Below are 21,021 nucleotides of genomic sequence, written 5' to 3'. Positions count from 1 at the left end.
ATGTTTAATGCCCTTTCAACTCCCAATAGTCTCAGACAGATGATCCTATTAATATAAGTTCCACATGCTATATGATGCATGGTATCAAGATAAACTCAATAAAATAAAGCACATGAAAGGAGGTCTGAACTAACCTTTATCCCAGAGGGACTCTCCATAAAACTTAGTTTGTATGTGTTTGAACGAAAGCTATGAAAAGAACAACCTTGTCCTGGTAATTGAGGCACCCCAAGATTCCCTTTCTCAACACTGTTCAAAGCAAGAATAAACTATAAAAACGCTAATTTATCAAAATGGACGTATTGAGAAAGGATCATAACCGTACTTAATCACAAAATACAAGTAAAGGCACCCAAAATAAATAAAACTTGAAAGGAAAAAAAAAAGAAAAGGAAGACAATGCCACCCCCATCAACAAAAAAAAGAAAAAAGAAACACAATGGCACAATGTGTGTGGTTCCATAGTATTTAGAGCATAGACCATTAAAACGTATTGATCCTCTAAATTCAGTACCCACCTTAGATCACAGGGTTATGCTAATGTGACCTTCCTCAGCGTACTACAGCAGGTCATGTTGTAAGCAACTATTAAGTATAAGGTGTTAGGGTTAGTCTCGGTTGTAGGTTGAATTGGTTTACTTTATTTATTAATTTGAGTTAGTGAGGGGTATTTTGAGGATTAGCATTCTTAACCTAAATCGGTTGTAATTATGATCATTAGTAATATAAATATCCTCCTAGACCCACGGTTAGTGTATTCTATTCACAACACAACCGTGGGCAGTGTTCTTAGCTACTCTCGGTTTCTCTTCTTTCTTCTGTTTCTGCTCCTCCTTTTTGGCTGCAGGTCTTAGTGCTCTTATATTGTTATAGCAACAACATGACAAATTAAAAAGAAAGAAAAGAGACAAGAGGTGCAATCCATGTTTTAAGTTTGGAAGAACAATTTCAAGAAGTACAGACTCAAATCAAGGAAAGGGCAGTTCATTTTGGAACCAGGTCTAATGCTTTGTTAAAGGAGAGAGAGTGTTGTCTAGAGTTGGGGGGAGTTACTTCGAAGAGGAGGTGCAACTGAAGGTGATTGTAGTTGGCAACATGGGTCTCCTTCATGGGTGCTAAGACGTGAAGTTGGTTACTGTTTCAGCACCCTCTCCACCCCCTCCCTTTTTTTTCCCCTCACACTCATCTTTTCTTCTCTTGCAGTCTTGGCCCCCTTAAAATTGCATGATACTCGTGTTTTTCAGCTCTTGAATATACTCCTCTTATCCCTATCAAAAAGTAGAAGATAACTAAATAGAAGAATCAATCAAAACTCATGGTACTTGCATCTCATATTGGTGCTCTAGTAAACAAGTTATCAGGCAAATGGATATCCCAATAGACAGGTTAATATTTGACAAGATTGACAGCACATTTTCAATACAGATGTTGAACCAGGGCTAACCAATTAACTCAGTTTAATTTTATATGAGATCAAAACTAAAATAAATGGTTGCTTTCCTCAAGGAGAGTCTCTGATCAATGGCTCCTATACAATTCTACACAATAATAAATCCAGCAAGCATTGAATAAATCTATTTGTAAAAATGCAGTTAACACGACATACCAACTTCAAGCAATTAATTAGAATAGTAAAATTGCTTTAGAGATTTTGTTTTACAGTCTTCTTAATTGGAGAGAGAGAAGGAATATTACCCAGTGGGATCCATCTTAGCAGTGAAAGATTTGAGGGAAAATAGGAGACCAAACATGAGCTTGTGGTCCTGGTTAGCGTTTAGGGTCCTCAGGGGGCGGTTCCATTCCCTGTACAGCAAACACACCCCATTCCTGTTGAAAATGTACATCATATGAGCATTGTTTCCTGATCCAGTTGGTGCTGGCGGTGACGGGCTGATCTCTGATCCTCCAAAAAATTGCATTCTTCCTCCCTAACTGGTAAATCAATCCAGATTGCAAAAGTTAATGAATACTAAGATTGAGGGAGAAATTTCTCAATTAGACTACAATAAAGCAAAAAGGATAGAGTAACAAACTGGTTATTGTAGAATGAAATAAAATTTCCCCTCATTTTAAACCCCAGAAGAAGATTTCCAAAACAAAGAAATGGCATGGAATGAGTTTCACCTCAAAATGGAGTCTGGGATTGAGAATGAATTTGGCACAGGATTCTGTGAGTGGACATTGAGTTATTATCCGATGCCTAAATTAAGATCTACAAAAATTTGTTCACTGTACCAAGGTAATTTTTGAATAACAATAGTTCCTACTCCATTTGTGGTGCAATCGATACAGGTCTGGCGCTTCCTCTGCAACGTCAAAATGTCACAATTGTTTCCGACTCCATTGTGGTACCAATGTCTCTATGCTTCCATTAGCAACGTCCATGGAGAAAAGAAACAGACAAACCGAGCCATGTACTCCAGGGTTTGAATTTACGAATAAACAAGAGAGAGAAGAAACTTAGGGCTTATTGGTAACAATTCCGCTCTCAATTCCTTGATTCTGGGTGGAATTACTTTTGTTCGATTTCCATGATTTTTTAGAGTAAAATCACTGCTTGGTAAACTTGTACTGGAATTGATCTTGGAGTACATTCAGAACAAAATCACCGCTTGATATGCAACTGATAGAACCACTCCAACTTTTCCGAGTTTAATTACAGAAATGCCATTTCATGTGTTTTCCTTTGACTGGTGAAATAATGTAAGCATATTAATGTTGTGAAATCCCCAATTTCTAGGGTAGAAGTATTACTCAAAAGAAACCTTTTACAGCAAGACGAATAAGAACATCGTAAGCAATTTAACAAACAGTAAACTCAAATGCTGAAATGTATTTATTCAATTAAGCAATTAGGGAAAAGAATCGACTACAGACAGTTTCTGTTTTAAGCGATCCCCTAGCAGTTTTTGTTTTCTCACAATCTCTGCTAAACCCATCTCTTAAATCATCCAGAAAAATAATACAAGATAGGTGAATAGAACTCAAATCGTCTATATGAAGGATGAAGAAATGCCAAGAGAAAGTGTATCGCAAAATCCAAATTAGGGCTTGGTATTCTGTAACAAGGAGTAGTAATGCCCAAATCTAGGATTCGAACATCTCAGCTTTTAGGAAGAAATCGAGTGGAAGAAGAATGTCACGGTAGCAGCAGCAGCAGAGAAGAAGAAATCATACTGGTTTTAGGTTCGAAGTCGTTGCTCCTCTGTACGGTGAGTTTTCCTTGCGATGATGACTCCTTCAGGAAGTTCGACCAACATATCCAAATATGTTCGGGCTTTGAGTCTTATTTTGTTTCACCATTTGTGATTCGGAATTGTAAAATTATTTTTCAAAATACTCTGCCAAACATGCTCCCTTAGCATAATTGAGGTTGAGGCTGGTTTGATTCATAGGAACATGAAGTCAGACTGGAATTTTACCCAAAAATATAAAAAAATCAGACTGGAACTATCAAACTAAGCCCATTGGGCGTTTATACATCATAGGCCAATTCCAATTTATCAGATTATTCAAATGCATATGCCTTACCGATGAGCCCAATATAAGGTTTTCTTTTGAATGGACTAGCATAATCACATATTTGATTTTATAAAATCGGATTAGTTAAGTATTGATATTGGGGGAGTGTGCCTGCTAAGTCTAGTAGTGGTAACCATGGTTTGAGATGTCGGATTGGATCGGCCGATTTTGGTTGGATTGAATCGGTATCGGTCGAGATCGATCTTGATAACGATCCAATCCAACTGTACGGATAGAGGTAAAAATGTAAAAAAATTAGCTTTTTAATAAGAAAACAAGGACAAAAGTGTCATATTTGCCCGAGTTTGGGCGATCCTGATCCGTATCGGCCAATCTGATCCAATCCAATCCAGCTGATACCGAGATCACGAACCATGGTGGTAAGTGATCAGCAAGTGTCGATTTAATATTATATCATTTAATGGGAAAGGAATCTTATATTCTTTTTGCAGGGTTGGTCTTTACTCTCACTTTATATATTGTTGATATTGGGCCCATTGAGTGTACGATATTAGAAACCTTAAAGTGAGTAGAAGAAAAGGTAGACGAGACCAATAGTTGTCATAGATAGGAGAGTGTTCGGGCAGTGAGTCTTCTCCTACTCCCATTTTCATATTGATTTGTATGCTCTTATGATTCTCCATATTGTATTGTTTATGTATTTTTGTATCACCCAACACCCATGACTATTCATGAATATAGGCCATATTGGGTCACTATGGTCTATTATTCCCTCTTATTCCTTTTCGAATATATTTTTAGGGCAAGAGATCGCTGCCTAGTTGTGTAGCCTTTGCACCACCATGGTGCCAATGAGAGTACAAGCAGGAGTATTAGCTATGTGTGTCATCAACCTTAAAATAACTTCTATGATTTTATTTTTCTTTCTTGTAACACTACAACTGCCGTTTTGTTCCATTTGGCCCTAAAAAGGAACACCTAGTAGCTAGTATATTTATTCTATTTTTCATTCTAGGGTTTTACATCATGGACAGAAAGTAATAAGGTAGTTATTGGCACCATTACATGTAAATGTGCTTGTCTTATCATCATAAGCATAACTGTAAGCTTGAGGACACAGTTTCTTGAAGATCATCGAATAAGTAGTTGGTTTGCAAGTTGATGGAGATCCATAAGAGCCAGTGCAACAATACTTAGGGTCAGCAAATGCCTCACAAGCACTCTTACATGCCACTATTTCCCCATTTGGTCCCTTAACATCCAACTCTGGTGGGCACATAAGATTCACATCGGCTGGACAACTAGTGGATTGGCAACTGCTATTTCCGCCCTGCGGCGTCACCGACATCGGCAAGTTAAAGCCGTCGACGAGGCTAATATCGTAGAAATCGTTGCTGCCATTGATTGCTAGAGTAAACTCTATTAAGGCGGCTGGTGGAATTGCACCTGCACCTTTGCAAGCAATGTCACCTGAAGCACAGTCTCCAGTTGCACACTTGAAGGAATTGGTAGTAGTTGTGGAGCAAAGTGTTCGACCCCAAAAGCGACCTGACCATGGGGGTTGTGCAACTAGTGATGATGACTCTCCGGAGTCAAGCTTGAACCCTGTTGATGATAGCTGAGTTGAACCAGCTCCTGTTAATGTCCCTGGCCAGACTGTGTATCTACAATTGTTTTTGAATGTGAATGTGGCTTGGTGTGTACCTGTAAACCCAACATGAATAAATCTTGCTTTGCTAATACGACTATATATATTCATAGTGAACAATTAAGAACCTCATTGAAACAACTCAACGAATTTTTCTCCTCTCAGGTTCCCTGCGTGGTCAGGTTCGTAGGTTCCTCTCATAGGGGATCGGAAATGACGACCTCAGTGTGTTCGGGCGGGGGTGAGGTCGACATTTCCAGCCCCCTATGAGAGGAACCTACGAACCTGTCCGGGCAGGTTCCCTGAGAGGAGTTAGATTCAATTTCATTGGCATTGGGCTGGTGCAAGAGCCATGTGACCAAACAACAATCACAAATGAAAGAATATGAAACAGCAATTCCTTTTGCTATTGCAATAATTAATTGGTATGTACTTCTACAACTCTGATAATTTAGAATTTATGTACCTAGAACCTGACTAGAATCGGTTCATCCTCGGCGAATTCGATCTCAATACTTAAAACCTTGATAGAACAAGAATTACACAAAAAAAAAAAATCAATACTAAATTTCAACAACAATCTACCTAAGAAAGGAAATAGGTGATAGACACAAACACAAGAGACCTCAATTAACTGAATAGTGGGAAGATGGTTTTTTAATTCTTTTCAGAAAATGTTGCATCAAAATTTTTTTGAAGAAACTTAATCCACATACACAGAGAAGCAACTTAGCCTAGTATCTCGATCCAATGATCAAGATTATGGCTAATAAATCATTGTTTTCTTGTACAGAACTTATATGAACTATGCATGTGAGGGTCATCAAGCAACCCTACAGCAATCAAACAATATGAATTAAGCCCACACCAGCCATTGCTACGAAGAGTACTGGAACCCTTTAAAGAACTGATCTCCTTAAACTGAATGAGTTTAGGGAGAAAACGGAGACACAAGAAATTAAAAGAATAAAAGAAGAAGAAGAGAACATATATACCTGAAACGAGGAGGGCCAAGAGAATGGTGAGAAGTCCTCTTGCAGCCATGGCTGTATCAGTATTATGTTTGAAAGTGAAACAGTTACTGATATAACCCAAAAAAAAGGAAAAAAAAAGGGGTCCTTATAAATAGGCCTTAATAAAGGAAAACGAGTTTGTTATTTTGGGAGAAAAAGACAAATAAGGTTAACTGTTAAAGCCTTGACGCTGAATGGATGATCGTGATCCTCTAGGTGTGCTGCCCGTCGCGGCCAGAGCGGTACACTACGAATCGTTATCGTCTACGGTTCCCTGACCGGTGCGGTTCCCTAGTGCCTCTCACAACAGGAGGGTGGACCCCACCCGGTCAAGTGCCCCGGGTGGGTCTCACCCCCCTCTTGTCAGAGGCACTAAGGAACCGCACCGGTCAGAGAACCACATACGATAAAGATTTGGTACACTATCCAGGTGAGGCGCAATGATCGTCTTACCCCCGCTCGGGTAGGGGTAAGGCCGTCATTGCACCATGCCTCATCAGTGCGCCGCTCTGGCCGCTAGAGGCAGGCGCACCGTAGAAAATCTGGGTTGCTGAAGGGAATAATTTGGATCCTCTAATGCCGAGCTACCCAATAGGACCATGCTACCCAAACACGATGCTGAATGCAATGACTGCCTTACCCCCACTTGAGCAAGACGCTTGGGCAGTAGAGGATCTGGTTCGGGAAGGAAATCGTGTTGGTCCTTCCTCTTCTACCTTTTCACAGTTGTCAATGTTGGATTTTGAAGATTTTCTCTTCACCGGCTTTCTTCATCAATATACTAGGATAAGAGAGTAATTAATGTTATGGGATTTATTTAAACCGCTGTGATCTTGTAATGTAAGATGGGTTGCCCACAAGGCTTCCCACCTACTGGTCCAACCATTATTATTATTATTTTTTTTATCTTTTTAAGGGAAGAAGGAGCCTCTTGGGAGAGTGTAGGTGTAGCCCCTCCTGCGCCAAGACACAAGATGGGACAAAATGACCATCCCGCACCTCATAAAAGGTGGAAATTCTGCCCTTGTTGATGATTTCGTGTGCACTCCTATTGACCATGCGTCGGTGCAAGGGCCATGCTCCCAAATGGAGGAAAATCTCTCTCTCTCTCTCTCTCTCTCTCTCTCTCTCATTTGGCAAAGAAAAAGGGTAGAAGATTGTTGCTAGGTTGCATGGCCCACCCCTACACAAGCACAGGTCAATGAGAACACGCATAGAGGCATCAACGGAAGTAGAATTTTTTTTCATTTCATGAGCGTGAGACAGTCATTTCGGATGATCCTATGTCTGGGCATAGGTTACACGCAACCTGACATGAATCTTTTCCGAAAAAAAATTTAGAAGGTTTTCCAGGGAGCCTCGCCTCGTTTCTCCATGCCCACGAGTCTGGTTCCTACGCTCCTACTTACTTTAAAAACCAATAACTACCATGTGGTGGATCATCCGGACTGAGTCACCACTCACATGTCAAATTTCAGCCCATCAGATTTTTCTATGTGGCAAAACATAGCTTTGAAAATTCAAGGATATGAGAAAATGTGTTACAAAAATAAGAACAAAATTGAAGAGCACTGTACGCTGTCTCCCAAGATAAATCAAGTTTGACTGATTACTGATTTGCAGAGGTAGCAATCACTTGAAACTATGAGAGTTGTTATATTTGAATGATTGAACTTGTAGGTTAAGGCACCTCATTGCAACGATGCGTACGTGCAAAGTGCACCACATTGCACCTCACGCACACGCTCGAACGATCACCGTCCTCACAAGTATACCTTAGAATCTCTTCTAAACATAACATGTGATAAATGACCACTATCACATATAAGCCAAACAAACTTCTTCTTCACAGCCGATGGGGGACTCAAGTCCCACACCAATATTTTGAAAAATTCCAACAAAATGTGTCATAATTAATGGATGGAGTATCATAGGCATGCATGGATATATATGAAATGCATGTCAATAGATGGAGGATATCTACTATGATAATTGACACATAACTAATCTAGATCATGACCTCTCTATCTAGCAATCAAAATTGTCACATCATCTATCCATGTGACAACGTATACAAAAGGTTCCTACAACAAGCATGTAGGAAACGTTCATACCCAATTTCCTCTTTCATAAGAAATTAACGTTTTTGACCATCATGCCCGTGAAATCTCTTGACTTAATTTGATTAGCTCATTTAATTTTTTTTTTTTTTGGTAATAAAAAAACACCATATAGTTATTACATTTTGTACAAAGTTTTCCTCCACCCATAGAGGATAGTTCACCCACCATCCTAGGGTTCACAAACCCCTCCTAGGGTTTTAGTATGTTCCAAAACACCTTCTCCCACCCTTCGGTGAATGAGATCCCATCCACCATGGGTGGAAGGAAACATTGTCCTTTCATTTTTAGCTTCTTCTATGAAAAGAAGGAAAATGTTTGATTTCTTCATCTATATAGTGTATGGGCTTCTTAAATTACACACAAGGCTCTGCCATGTGACTGCTTAAATGAAACTGAAATTTTGTAGACAAGTAGACCCAATGTCCCTTGTTCATATGATAAGTTTAAAACCAAATATAATTGGTCAAGTGGAAAAATAACATATAAAAAAAATTGGGAACACCCAAAGGGTATGCACAATGGCACTTGAACTATCGAGAGACGGGGAGGGTGCATGCCAACACATGGGAAGCTTTATTGAATTTGAGTTTTATGAACTACCGATAGAGGGTGCATGCCAATGCATGTAAGGTTATATAATTAAAGGGGAAGAAATACTGTCCGTTCGCGTGGATCCTATGCCCTGACATGGGAGTGTGCAAAATTACCACCTCACCCCCATGAAATAAAAAAATCGCATCAAAATTGATGTCCATGCACATGATAAATCCACGCGACCAGGCAACAATCTCTTACTCATAATTGAATTTGAATCTATTTGACACATGGTAAATCCAAATCAATCCTTAGATATCAATTCTATTTCCACCACCATCCCTGCAAAAACAACAAAGACCTTCGTCTAGAAGAAAATAAGTTAGATTTCTCTACACAGGCATGCTCCCACAAAAAATTTCACACCTTTGCCGATCCTCTGTACTCACATCTCATTAGCCTAATTCATAACAAACCATTTCACTTGTCTTCCAATTTTATTAAATGGGCAACACCAAGAATGATCCCTACTCTAAATTGTTATGATAAGAAGCTCATGCTTTCATAACCAAGGATGCTACATGAAAGAGAAGGATTATGGTTTGGGAAAATGTTCTCTAAATTTATCTCTATCCTCCTAACATGGAACGACCTTTCTGCCTCCTATTTACAACATCGTTCCATCTAAGCACAATGATTGTCATCTACTTAAGAGATTCCTCTTCACTGTGGGTCAAAGAAAACTCAGACTCTGGATGAAATATGCTACAGGTAGTATTTTTTTGTAATTACTTGCTCGCAACAAATAGGACTGAGTTTCCCTCCACCCATGGTGTATGAGAAGTCATTCACCTCGGGTGTGAGATAAGCGGGAGATGGCATCTGGAGAGTATTTTTGGAACATAGTAAAACCCTAGAATGGGATTGTGGACCCTAAGATGGGTAGTGAACCATCCTCTATGAGTGGAGGAAAAATGTCTACAAACATTGGTAAAGTTCATAATTGAATGATATTTTTAAATTTTAGGTGCGACATAAGCAGTAAGTGATCCATTCATTACCTTTAATCAGCTCCATTTGGGATTGGTGAATCAAAGTGTCTCCTGCGATTGTACACAAGCAACAATGCAGAAAAAGACCGTATGTGAAGCTGGGGGAAAAAAACAAAGAACATCTATGAAAGCAATGGTTTCTCAAATATAAAATTAAGATCCAGAACACTTTTAAATTTTTCATTCTGTTTTTCAGCCAATTTTACTCCTTGTAGAGAGTAAAATTGTTCTAGAGGAAATTTTACATCCCAAAAATTACTGCCCATTTTTCTTCTGCCCATTTTGGATCCAAAAAAGAGAGCACAAGTAGGAACAGAATATGGAAAAGATCACTTCTGAATTTGCACTGATTTCAGATAATTGGTAAACAAGAGGAAAATGAAATGTGACCATTCAAATAACAGGCATCACAGCTTCATCTTCACCAATTTCATAGAGAAACTACTGAAAGCATGACCGCTTTGCCCAATCACTTTTTTCTCAGGTCTAAATAGGTCAATCTTCATCAGAGGAATTATCCAGCGGAAACCCATGCGTGTCATCTGCGATGGCTGTCTCCTGGATATGGTTGCAAAAGAAAGGTATTGAAATCAATTAACACGGGTAAACAATAAAAATTCTCATGAACCCCCAAATTAAGCAAACCATGTATTATATTTCCTACCGGCATTTTATCCCAGTCTTTTAATTTTGAACTCGTTAGCATATACTCATCACGCAATGGAGCCCATGCAGGTGCTTCATCAGCCTCTGTATCCTGCATAAAGTAAAACCATGAATCATTGTGCTCTTTAGAAGGATTTTTTTAATGATAAACAAAGATCTTTGACAAGGTTATTGATGCAGATAATGCAGCAAGGAGGGCATATTTTAGTAGAAATAAGCCTTGGATCAGGTTCTATACATGTTGGGCCTTTGGTCTAATGGATTTTTATTGTAATGGACCATTTCAATGGACCTAAAATATGAGTAGAGCAATGAATGCAGGATTTATTTTATTAGTATAATTAAGGAGTCCTATTTATTTATTTTTTATTTTATTGAAGTGTTTCAGTTGAGTTGAATTAGTTCTCTAAGAGTCCAGCCTTGTTTTAAGCTGTTTTTTTTTATTTTAGGCTGAGTTTTAGTAGCAGTAGATTACATCCAAGTAAGCTATTGGCTAAAGGAGTTTTAGGCCTAGTTTGATTTCTATCTTCTCTTTAAGTATATACGTAAGGGCTATGCCTTGTACACAAATTTGATGAATGAGATTATGGCTTCAGCCTTTGGTTCTGTGGTGGTTAGGAATGCTCCCTGCTATGGTGATTCTAAGGTTGGGGAAACCGGTGGGCATTCCAACCCTGTAGATCAAGTAGTGATTCAAGAATCATGTCCTTATTTTCTTTCTATTTAGTTTTAGTTGCAGGTTTAAAACCTCCTAAAAAAAATCCTATTTTTCCCATCAAATTCTAGGTTCCTATGTCAACTTGGATTTCTACAAATCTCTTGTTTCAAAATTTGGTAAATTGCATCTGAAGTGCCCAATCTTTGACAAAAGGACATTTAGGGTGCTTAATCTATTAAAAGTGATGTTTGGGGTTCCCTAGTAGATTATCTTACAGATTAGTCTTACTCCAAACAGAGAAAAATTCCAAATTTTACCCTGCAATACTTCTTGCACTTTTCATTGCCGCCCTCTGTACCCCCCCCCCCCCCCCCAAAAAAAAAAATTTGGCTTCACCTCCACTTCCACCACGCCCAGCTGAGAACCTCCACCAAACCCATCAAGTACTTAAAGGAGGGCTGGTTACAGGTGAAATTAGTGGAGATGTATCTGAGAAGGCCTTGTAGGCACCAATATTGAGAACATCAAAAGTAGTGGAATTACTCTGGGGGTGGAGAGGAGCATGTGGTGTTAGTAAGGAGGAGCAATTGCAGGGCCTCCATGAAGAAGAGAGCAACCCTTTGGTGGGGCTTCCCTACTGGGGAGAGCTGCCGATTGAGCTCGGCGCCATTATTGCCCTCTATTGAAGATGATGAGGGAGCAATTGCAGTTGATGAGGGAAGGCTTGTCGTTGCTGTTGTTGCCTCCACAAGTTCTTCACCTGATTCAGCGATTGGAACCTTGGGGATCTGAGAGATCAGGTCAACCACGGCAGCATGGTTGGTGGCGGTTGTGGTGGCATCGTTATTTGCAGGAAACCCAGAACCAAGAAATCAGTCGCGGCTAAGGCTAATGATGCAAAATTATTCCACGCTCACTCATAAACACATAAATGACACACTAGGACGATACATTAATAAAGAAAGGGCTTTACTCTTTCTTTTCCGTTTTCTGCTCCTATCTAGCTAGATCTTTTCTTGCAATCTAAGACTCATTTCATAGAATTTATAGCTCCAGAAAGAGAAACCCATTACAACAAAGATCTGTTATTTTCCAGACCCACTCGCCAGAGGCCAAGAAAAGAAGAAAGAATGATTTTCATCTGCGTATTGAGCTGCATCAATGATGCTCACGTCCTCTTGCGGTCGACGTACAGAAATAAGAAGCAAATTTCGTGTTACTGGTGAGCTCAAAGTCAAATGGTAGCAACAGCAATAGGGGAGTGGTGCCGTTGCTATTTGCAGGAAACCGAAGAAGAGAAGTCTGAAATATTTGCTACTTCTAATACCCCTTCTCCACCCTGGCGCAAACTAAAGGGTATTCTCCACGTCTAACACTCAGTAAACCCAGGACAAAAGCACTCCAAAAACAAACACAAAGAGATTGACAGTTGTGAAGGGGTGGAGGTGGAACCGATGGGGTGGGCCGGTGATGGGGATGGGATGTAGAGGGCGGAGATGGGAAGTGGGAGTTGTTAAAGGGTAAATTGGAAATTTATTCAGTTTGTGGTAGGACTAACCTGATAGGGAACCCCAAATGTCACTTTTAAAAGATGAGGTACCTAAAACATCATTTTGTCAAAGATTGGACATTTCTAGGGATGTAAACGGATCGAATTCGGTCGGATAGTGGCATTATCATATTTGTATCCGATTATATTTGGACGGATTCGGATAATATCCTATCGGTTTTCGGATGGATTCGGATAGTTTCCGGATAGTATTTTTTTAATACAGATTCTCCTAAATGGATATGAACACGGATCAAATACGAATTTCCAACTATCCATTGACATCTTTACCGTTTTTATGATGAGGGTTAGGGTTGAGACTTGAGAGTTCAGCAACTACCATTTATTCTACTCTTCTTAGTATTTGATTTTCTTACGTTTTTTACTTTTGATTTTATCTTGTATTTATTTTAATAGATATGTGATTCCATGTATCACATTGCAAAAAACAATGTATATAAACCAATAGAAAAACTAGAAAAAGAATCACATTATCTTAACTCATAAATTCATAAAAATAAGACAACAAAATCCAATAAGGTAACTTAAAAGGATAGACGAACACAGAGATGTATTTCAGATATTTTCTTACCATCGGATTGCTAAACGAATCGGATAATAATCGGTCGGATAGGGAGATTATCATATTCGTATCCGATTAGTTTAGGACGGATTTGGATTCTCCTAATAAACAGATACGAACGCAGATCAAATACGGATTTTCGAATATCCGTTGACATCCTTAGGCACTTCATATGTAATTTACCCTTGAAAATTTGATCTCTGATTTCTGATTTCAGTTCTTTGTTCTGCTATTAATTCTAAATCTTGTGACGGTTTCAAATTTTGAGAACTACAAATCCTGTTCCAACTAGGATTTGTTAAATCTTCAAATTTCTGAATCTGTTTTGGCTGTTTTGTTCTTACTTTCCATTACTGGTTATTCAACTATTAGAGCCTTAATTGATCATTGGTTTGAACCCCTTTCTGTCCAACTCTGCAGTTGTTGAGTTGTCCTTCCCTAAGTAGGATTACTAATCTAACCCTCAGATTCCAGTGACACTTTACTGGACTGATCGTCAATTCATAATAGACCTTTGTCCATAATTTGAGCAATAATCAGACCGGTCCTTTTCGAGTTAAATAATTTTTTTTATTTGATTTGGCCTTTTTCCATGAAATCCTGTCGCAAGCTGATCTCCGATTGGAATTCACTGATTCAGGATTAGCTCTGCATTATTTGATATCAAAGCACACCATGGAAGGATTATAGAGGGTGACGTAGATCCTGGCCAGTATAAGACACAAAGGACCAGGCCCCTCTTTGGGCCAATGGACCAGCTCGAGCCAGCCCAGCATGGCCAACTCGAGTCAGCAAAGAAGGGATCTGAGATGCCCCACGATCTGGTTAAAGATCCACCTTGATCAGTCATAGATGCTCCACAATTCTGCTAGGATCCTCTTTGACCAGTCAGCTGGGTCTGTGCAATTTAGAAGTTTCCATAATTAGTAGTTTCTAATTTGTTTAAGTTTGTTGCTGATTTCCGTCTTATTGTTTGCGAAAATCAAAACTCAATTTCAGATTGAAGAATGATCGTGCGGGTCTGATTCAGTGTCACTACAAAACTCGTGAACGAGTTTTTTTCAATCCGATGAGAATTGATGAAAGTACAACAAAAATGGGCTTATTTTAGTGGAAATAAACCATGGGTTGGTTTCTATACATGTTGGGCCTTTAATCCAATGTGTGTGCTTTTTTAATAGGTCACTTTAAGGAGCCTAAGTAAGAGTAGGAGGAATGAATACAGGATTTACTTTATTAATTTAGTTGAGTCTTTTTTTTTCTTCTTTATATTCAGTTTTATTAAAGTGTTTTAGTTGGGCTGGTTTAAGTCTCTGAGTCCAACCTTGTTTTAATTGGTTTTCTTTTATTTTAGGTTGAGCTTTAGTAGCAATAGGCTACCTTCAAGTAAGCTATTGGCTGGACAAGTTTTAGGTCTAGTTTGATTCCTGTTTTGAGTTTTCTATCAAAGCATATGAAGGGCTATGCCTTGTACACGAATTTGATGAATGAGATTATGGCTTCATCCTTTGGTTCTGTGGTGATTTGGAATGCTCCCTGCTATGCTGATTCAGTAGGACCTCTAGTGGCGATATTCCAGGAACCCTTGATGGTGATTCCAGCCCTGCAGATCAGGTGATGATTTCTAATCATGTCCATTCTATCTTTTCTTTCTATTTTTTAAATTGAAACTAAACCCTCATTGAATTCTAGTTTTCTACTTCAACTTGGTTTTTTCCAAATTTTTTATTTTAAAATTGATCTCTAATTTCTGATTTCTGATTTCAGTTCTCTGTTCTGTTATTAGTTCTGAATGTTATGATGGTTCCAAAAATCTGAACTTTCCAATTAATACTAGAAATCCTGCTGCAACTAGCATTTGTTAAATCTTAAGATTGTTGACTCTGTTTTGGCTGTTTTGTTCCTACTTCCCATTACAGGTAATTCAAATGTTAGAGCCTTAATTAATCATTGGTTTGAACCCCCATTCTGTCCACAGATTCTATAGTTGTTGAGTCGTCCTTCCTCAAGTAGGATTATCATAACCAAGAATCTAACCCTCATATTCCAGTGACACTTTGCAGGACTGATCCTCAGTCATAATAGACCTTTGACCAAAATTTGAGCCTAACCAGACAAGTCCTTTTTGAGTTATTTAAATCCAATTTGTCCCTTTTCCCTGCGATCCTGTTGCAAGCTGATCTCCCACTGGATTTTATTTGTCAAGGATTAGCACTGCATTAGTTATGCTCTGTTGTGAAGGATACAACTCATGATTGGCTAAAGTCAGACCTGAGTTGAATGGATGTGAGTTTCATTTCTTCTGTTCAAGAGTTCAGATGATGTTTAGAAGACTAAGGGAGGAGATATTACAGGTAATGCTCTTTCTGGGTTCTGTTTAAATAAGCAGCTGTTGTCTTTGAAAATGTTTATTGTTTTTGTTTTATTCCTCTTTGGATATCTTGTAATCTCTCAGAAAAGAAGATTTAGTCATAATCTGTTGTGTAGAACCAATTAAGTATGATTTATGCTTTCATTTTTTATTTTATTTTTTGGGGTGGGCGGGGGAGGAGAGGTTGAATCAAGGTGGTAGAAAGCTCAAGGCACATATTTCCTATTCCCTAATCAAGCTGCAGATCCTGAAGTAAATGCAAACACAGAAAATAAACCTTTACTCTTCTTTTTTTGGGAAGGGGGGGGGGGGATTGGAAGAGGATTGATTCCTACCTTAGTGCTAGTAGTGTGTGATGCTGTCTTGCGTAGCTCCGAGAAGAAGGCATCTTTCCTTCGCTTTCCCAATGCTGTCAGAGTCAACAACATATTTACCAAATTAACTTTGCACAAAATATGTACAACCAAGAAAAACAAATAGTGGAAAAAGGCACCACCCCTATTGTTATGAGAACAAGGATTCCAACAGCACCATGAGTATATTCATTAAACATCTTTTAGGAAACCATATTAATTATTTATGCTTTTTGGGGGGTGGAAATGCAACCATGATTTTTTCTATTTTGAGATCTGAGGAAAACTAATGGGTTTCGACTATAATAAATAGGAAAACCACATAACTTAAGAACAGAATAAAATTATATACTCTGTGGGAAGGATATTATTGACTGCAAGGAATTCAAATGTCGCGAGGTTGACACTTTGGCTAATCTCCTCGTAAGGTTGGATACTTTTGATGTCCATGCCAGAGTAGAAACAAGATTTTGTGAAGCAAATTATCTCATTCATTTTCCACTTCCTCAGGGTTATCTACACGGCATGCCATTTCGAGCCTTATCCTTTCAAGTTACCAAAGGCACATTTTTCTAGTGGATCGTGCATATAAAGATAATATACTAACAGTTTGATGTTTAATATATAGAATTGTATAAAATCCCAAATTAATGCTTCAAATGCAGCTCTTCTGTTCAACAGTGGTACTCCCAACTTTCATGTGGAGTTCAGAATGTGTTTTTGATTCCCAGGAACTCAATAGCAATCATTCAAGCTTGGTCAACGAGGCCAGCAGTAACAGCATCTGAATTTTGTGGTACTTTGGTCATTTTGGTGGACAAACTCTTTTGACTTTCAATAAGACATTTATTTTTCTCAATGACCACTTTCTTCATTTGGAAGTTTCAACCCCCATGGCTCATGGGCATTGGCAACCTTTCCCAGCAACCCACATTAAGCGAGAATTTCGGCTTGAGTAACGCAAACATTGGTGAGAATCCAATGCCCCGAAAACCTAAGGGTTCCTCCGCAAGGTTTGTCCACGGAGGGTGAGTCAGGGCCTAAGATCAGGCCGAAAGGTGTAGTCGATGGACAACAGGTGAATATTCCTATACTACCTCTTGTTGGTCCCGAGGGACGGAGGAGGCTAGGTTAGCCGAAAGATGGTTATCGGTTCAAGGACGCAAGGTGACCTTGCTTTTTCAGGGTAAGAAGGGGTAGAGAAAATGCCTCGAGCTGCGGAAAGGAAAAAGAATTTCACGTTCTTCCTTTCGGGAAGGGAGGCTTGTCGACCTATTGATTGCAGCTTTCTCCAAACCTCCGGAAAAGCATTAAAAAAAAAGGCTCTAATGGTACGATCCCTCCGTCACCCTAGAATGAAAGGGGTGATCTCGTAGTTCTTAGTCTGTGAAGATGCGTTGTTAGGTGCTCCATTTTCCCATTGAGGCCGAACCTAAACCTGTGCTCGAGAGATAGCTGTCCATACACTGATAAGGGAGCGGGGCCGCGAGAGCGGTACCAAATCGAGGCAAACTCTGAATAAGATATGACCCCCCCAAAAAAGGGGTCAAGGTCGGCCAATGAGACGATGGGGGATAAGCTTCATCGTCGAGAGGGAAACAGCCCGGATCACCAGCTAAGGCCCCTAACTAATCGCTCAGTGATAAAGGAGGTAGGGGTGCAGAGACAGCCAGGAGGTTTGCCTAGAAGCAGCTACCCTTGAAAGAGTGCGTAATAGCTCACTGATCGAGCGCTCTTGCGCCGAAGATGAACGGGGCTAAGCGATCTGCCGAAGCTGTGGGATGTAAAAATGCATCGGTAGGGGAGCGTTCCGCCTTAGAGGGAAGCACCCGCACAAGCAGGTATGGACGAAGCGGAAGCGAGAATGTCAGCTTGAGTAACGCCAACATTGGTGAGAATCCAATGCCCCAAAAACCTAAGGGTTCCTCCGCAACGTTCATGGCTCATGGGCATTGGCAACCTTTCCCAGCAACCCACATTAATCAGCTTTAAATGGATCTACAAAGGCCAGAGCATTATACCAACAGGAGGGATTGAACTTCAAACTAGAGTGAGCCCAGGTTGCATGATTCTTCACTTAAGACCCAAAAAAAAAAGCATGTAATGATGTCTTCAAGGTCAAGGACTATCGATTTCCACAAAGTCCAAAACCACATCCGTGCATCCACCACAATCTCCCGACCCCTCTTTCTTTCTCCCACGGCTTTTTGCTTAAATCACGATCCCAACAATATGCAATGCATTGTCATACTGATCAATTCAAAATCAAGAACTATAAATTTCCACTTGACACGTCCAAAACAAAACCCGTCTACTCATCCATTGGAAAAAGTCTTTCGCTCACTCTCCTCCAGCCCACACCTCTATGCATCAATCACAAAAGCCACTTCTGAACCAATTCCTGGTCTTCTCTTTTAGTAACATTGAAATTAAGGAGCTTCTCTCCATTCCCCCTTTCCTCTAATGCAACCTAGGGCTCCAACATCCTTAATTAGATTGCTCTGGGGCCACTACGAGTGATTAAAATTTGAATAAATGCTGCAGTGGCAATTTCATAATTGTCAGAACAGTTTAGGACCCCTTTTGGCAAGAATAGAGGATCAAGGATTAAACAGGAAATACATTTTGAAGGGGAGGACGTTTCTGGAATTTAAATTCTCCCACTCTTGACTTGACACTAACTCTCCCCCCTCACGGTACAATAGTCAACAAACATAAAAATGGGATTAACAGAAATAAGTTTAGAAAGGAAAGGCTTTTATATAATACAAGTAGAATCTGTCCCTGTTTGCAATTAGCAGAACTTTTCATCACCCTTTCTGTCAATAACTGAATCTCATCAGTGAAAGCAGATAAACTGATGAATGTCAACTGTGAAACTGAATCCTAATATTCATATGTTAAAAGGAGATCCTTCCTTTGACATGGGAAAATTGACTATTATTTTGAACATAAAGAATAATGCAACAATCGTGAAAGACCTTTTACTATTTCCCCATATTCAAATAATTTTACAAACTTCACCTATTTCCCACATTCAAATAATCTTTTCTTTTCATTCTAATGAAACTAGAAAGCAAAATAATCTCAATATTCTTCTGAAAGAGGGTAGAAGAATTCAATACCACATGCCAATTGAACAATCACTCTTAAAAGCAAATGGGAAAAAAAATAAAGTATCACAAAAAGGAACTATTCAAACTACCAAAATCTGAAGATTATCACAATTCTCAGAGTTATGATTCTGAACTCAACTGCAAGAATTATGACACAAACAACATTTTAATCTTCTACTTCTCATTCCAATTAGCAATTTAGTCTACCTTTAGCATCTTTAAATCTTGAAGGATTTAATCCTTTCTGAGCATGTTGCGCTTTGTTGACCTGTGCAGAATCCCCCCAATGAGTTCATTAGCCAGTTGTTTAAAAGTAGAGTGGCAAGGTGAAAAAAAAAAGAAAAAGATACCAACTTACAGCATTGAATAACTTAACAACTGAGCTCCAGCGTAAAAAATGGAGAGGCAAATGGAGTTAGACGAGGGCAGCACAAAATCTGATGTAGACATGGAATTCGTGTTAAAACAAAAGTTCACCGACAAAATATATATAATAATACCTCCTTTTGTTGCAACCCCGAGAAGAAACTTTTCATGTGAATCCAAGAAATTAGCAGGTTTCACATGCCCCTTCTCTCGCACCTGGATTTACGGAAGGCATGAAAAATATGAACATAATTAATTGAATCTAACAAAATTCAAGTTTCTGAAATTTTTTTTTGGGGGAGAAGGTTTGTCTAGTCCAACAAGTCTAGAGGGTATGTCTAGATCGGCACAAATATATGCCACATGGCAGATTGGATAGAGCAAAAATTTTATGAACAGTTAGACCCCAAGATCAACTGCTCACAAGCCAAGTTTCAGCTGAAACGGAGTTGGCCAAGTGGCAAAATAAATAGTTGAAATTCCAGTGAAGAAATGTAATTTTTCTAACAAGAAATTGACAAGTGAACCATGGAAATAGGCAAATACATGTGAAAGTTTATGATTAGATCTGAATCTGAAATTTAACGTGACCAATTTAGACCATGTCCTAGATATCTACATGGTCGAAATTGCCAGATCAGCCTTCCACGTGGCAAAACTTGGTTTGATTCCAGAATATCCACTAGACTTGCTGGTGTAGAAAAACTTTTGCGTTTTTTAAATACAAGAACATTAAGCAACACTAAATTGAATCAGATTATTGAAAAAGCACAGTAGGAATTTTTTTAACAAATTACCAACTGTTTCTCCTTCTTGGCTTCCCCTTTAGCCTTCCATTCAGCTTCCTCTTCAGCAAGCTTCTTTACAACAAGCTTCTTCTGTGCCGACAGGACAGGACCCTGCAAAGATACTCATTGAACAATAGAAAATTCAGTTGTTAAAGGTGAATATAAATGGTGGTAAACAACTCAGGCTGTTTATTTACCAGGGGATTATCTGGCAAATTGTTCTTCCTAGTGATCTTCATAAAGGCTATTTTAAATGCTCTACAGCCTTCCACAAACTTTGTAATTCCTGGCTGATTTCTATTTCCATCATCTTCTTCAGAACCCTCGTTTCCACTACCACCTGGACCATTCTCTTCTTCATCTCCACTGGAATTCCCCTCCAAAACCTCTTTTTGACCAAGAACTCTATTACTTGCTTCTCCCACTTCCGAGGTGGGCTGCTCGTCGTCCTCGTCGTCGGAATTATACTCTTTTGCCCTTCTGCGAAACAGTTTTTGCATTTTCTTGTCTACTCTAACCCTATCTCCAGTACCTGGAAACGATTTTACTCTTTTCTTCGCCTTACGACCTTTACTTTTCCCAGCCCTCCTCTTTTTCGAGCCATCTGTTTTTTCTTGCAGATGGCTTGCTTCAGCCATGGCCTATAGAACTCAACAGACTGAATACAATCTCTCTTCTAGCCGTCTGCAAAGATTATTATAAATTAATCCAACCACAA

The 21,021-nt window shown here is 39.2% G+C and overlaps 3 protein-coding genes and 1 long non-coding RNA gene across 4 annotated transcripts in view; 1 reads left to right on the top strand and 3 right to left on the bottom strand.

The window, feature by feature from the left end:
• Nucleotides 1-1,932, bottom strand: part of LOC122667369 (trafficking protein particle complex subunit 1-like) — an 11,293-nt gene extending 9,361 nt beyond the window's left edge. The window contains exons 1-2 of the mRNA XM_043863630.1: nucleotides 1,696-1,932; nucleotides 135-249 (exon numbers count right to left, since the gene is read on the bottom strand). Of these exons, the coding sequence (XP_043719565.1) occupies nucleotides 135-249; nucleotides 1,696-1,919 (339 nt within the window). The 5' untranslated portion in view covers nucleotides 1,920-1,932. The remainder of the gene's footprint in view (nucleotides 1-134; nucleotides 250-1,695) is intronic.
• The window catches only part of LOC122667370, a 22,099-nt gene extending 11,814 nt beyond the window's left edge, over nucleotides 1-10,285 (top strand). The window contains exon 4 of the long non-coding RNA XR_006333790.1: nucleotides 10,151-10,285. This is a non-coding gene — a long non-coding RNA (uncharacterized LOC122667370). The remainder of the gene's footprint in view (nucleotides 1-10,150) is intronic.
• LOC122667368 (thaumatin-like protein 1b) lies at nucleotides 4,485-6,208 on the bottom strand. Its single transcript, XM_043863629.1, has 2 exons — nucleotides 6,127-6,208; nucleotides 4,485-5,187 (listed from the first exon to the last, which is right to left on the bottom strand). The coding sequence occupies exons 1-2, from the start codon at nucleotides 6,173-6,175 to the stop codon at nucleotides 4,508-4,510; spliced, it is 729 nt and encodes a 242-aa protein (XP_043719564.1). The 5' UTR covers nucleotides 6,176-6,208; the 3' UTR covers nucleotides 4,485-4,507.
• LOC122667366 (RRP15-like protein) lies at nucleotides 10,176-21,021 on the bottom strand. The gene is made up of 8 exons (XM_043863628.1): nucleotides 20,501-21,021; nucleotides 20,313-20,414; nucleotides 19,650-19,731; nucleotides 19,508-19,527; nucleotides 19,357-19,417; nucleotides 16,016-16,089; nucleotides 10,518-10,610; nucleotides 10,176-10,411 (listed from the first exon to the last, which is right to left on the bottom strand). The coding sequence occupies exons 1-8, from the start codon at nucleotides 20,939-20,941 to the stop codon at nucleotides 10,349-10,351; spliced, it is 936 nt and encodes a 311-aa protein (XP_043719563.1). The 5' UTR covers nucleotides 20,942-21,021; the 3' UTR covers nucleotides 10,176-10,348.

Source organism: Telopea speciosissima, chromosome 7 (assembly GCF_018873765.1).
Source record: "Telopea speciosissima isolate NSW1024214 ecotype Mountain lineage chromosome 7, Tspe_v1, whole genome shotgun sequence".
In the NCBI taxonomy this organism is placed as follows: domain Eukaryota; kingdom Viridiplantae; phylum Streptophyta; class Magnoliopsida; order Proteales; family Proteaceae; genus Telopea; species Telopea speciosissima.
This window is presented reverse-complemented; position numbering and strand designations above follow the sequence as displayed.

Coding starts and splice junctions, on each gene's coding strand:
- LOC122667368 (XM_043863629.1), bottom strand. CDS start 6,175: ATGGCTGCAAGAGGACTTCTCACCATTCTCTTGGCCCTCCTCGTTTCA. Junction 5,188..6,126: donor CTTGGCCCTCCTCGTTTCAG/GTATATATGTTC, acceptor TTGGGTTTACAG/GTACACACCAAGCCACATTC.
- LOC122667366 (XM_043863628.1), bottom strand. CDS start 20,941: ATGGCTGAAGCAAGCCATCTGCAAGAAAAAACAGATGGCTCGAAAAAG. Junction 19,418..19,507: donor TTGTTAAGTTATTCAATGCT/GTAAGTTGGTAT, acceptor GATTCTGCACAG/GTCAACAAAGCGCAACATGC. Junction 10,412..10,517: donor AAGACTGGGATAAAATGCCG/GTAGGAAATATA, acceptor AACCATATCCAG/GAGACAGCCATCGCAGATGA.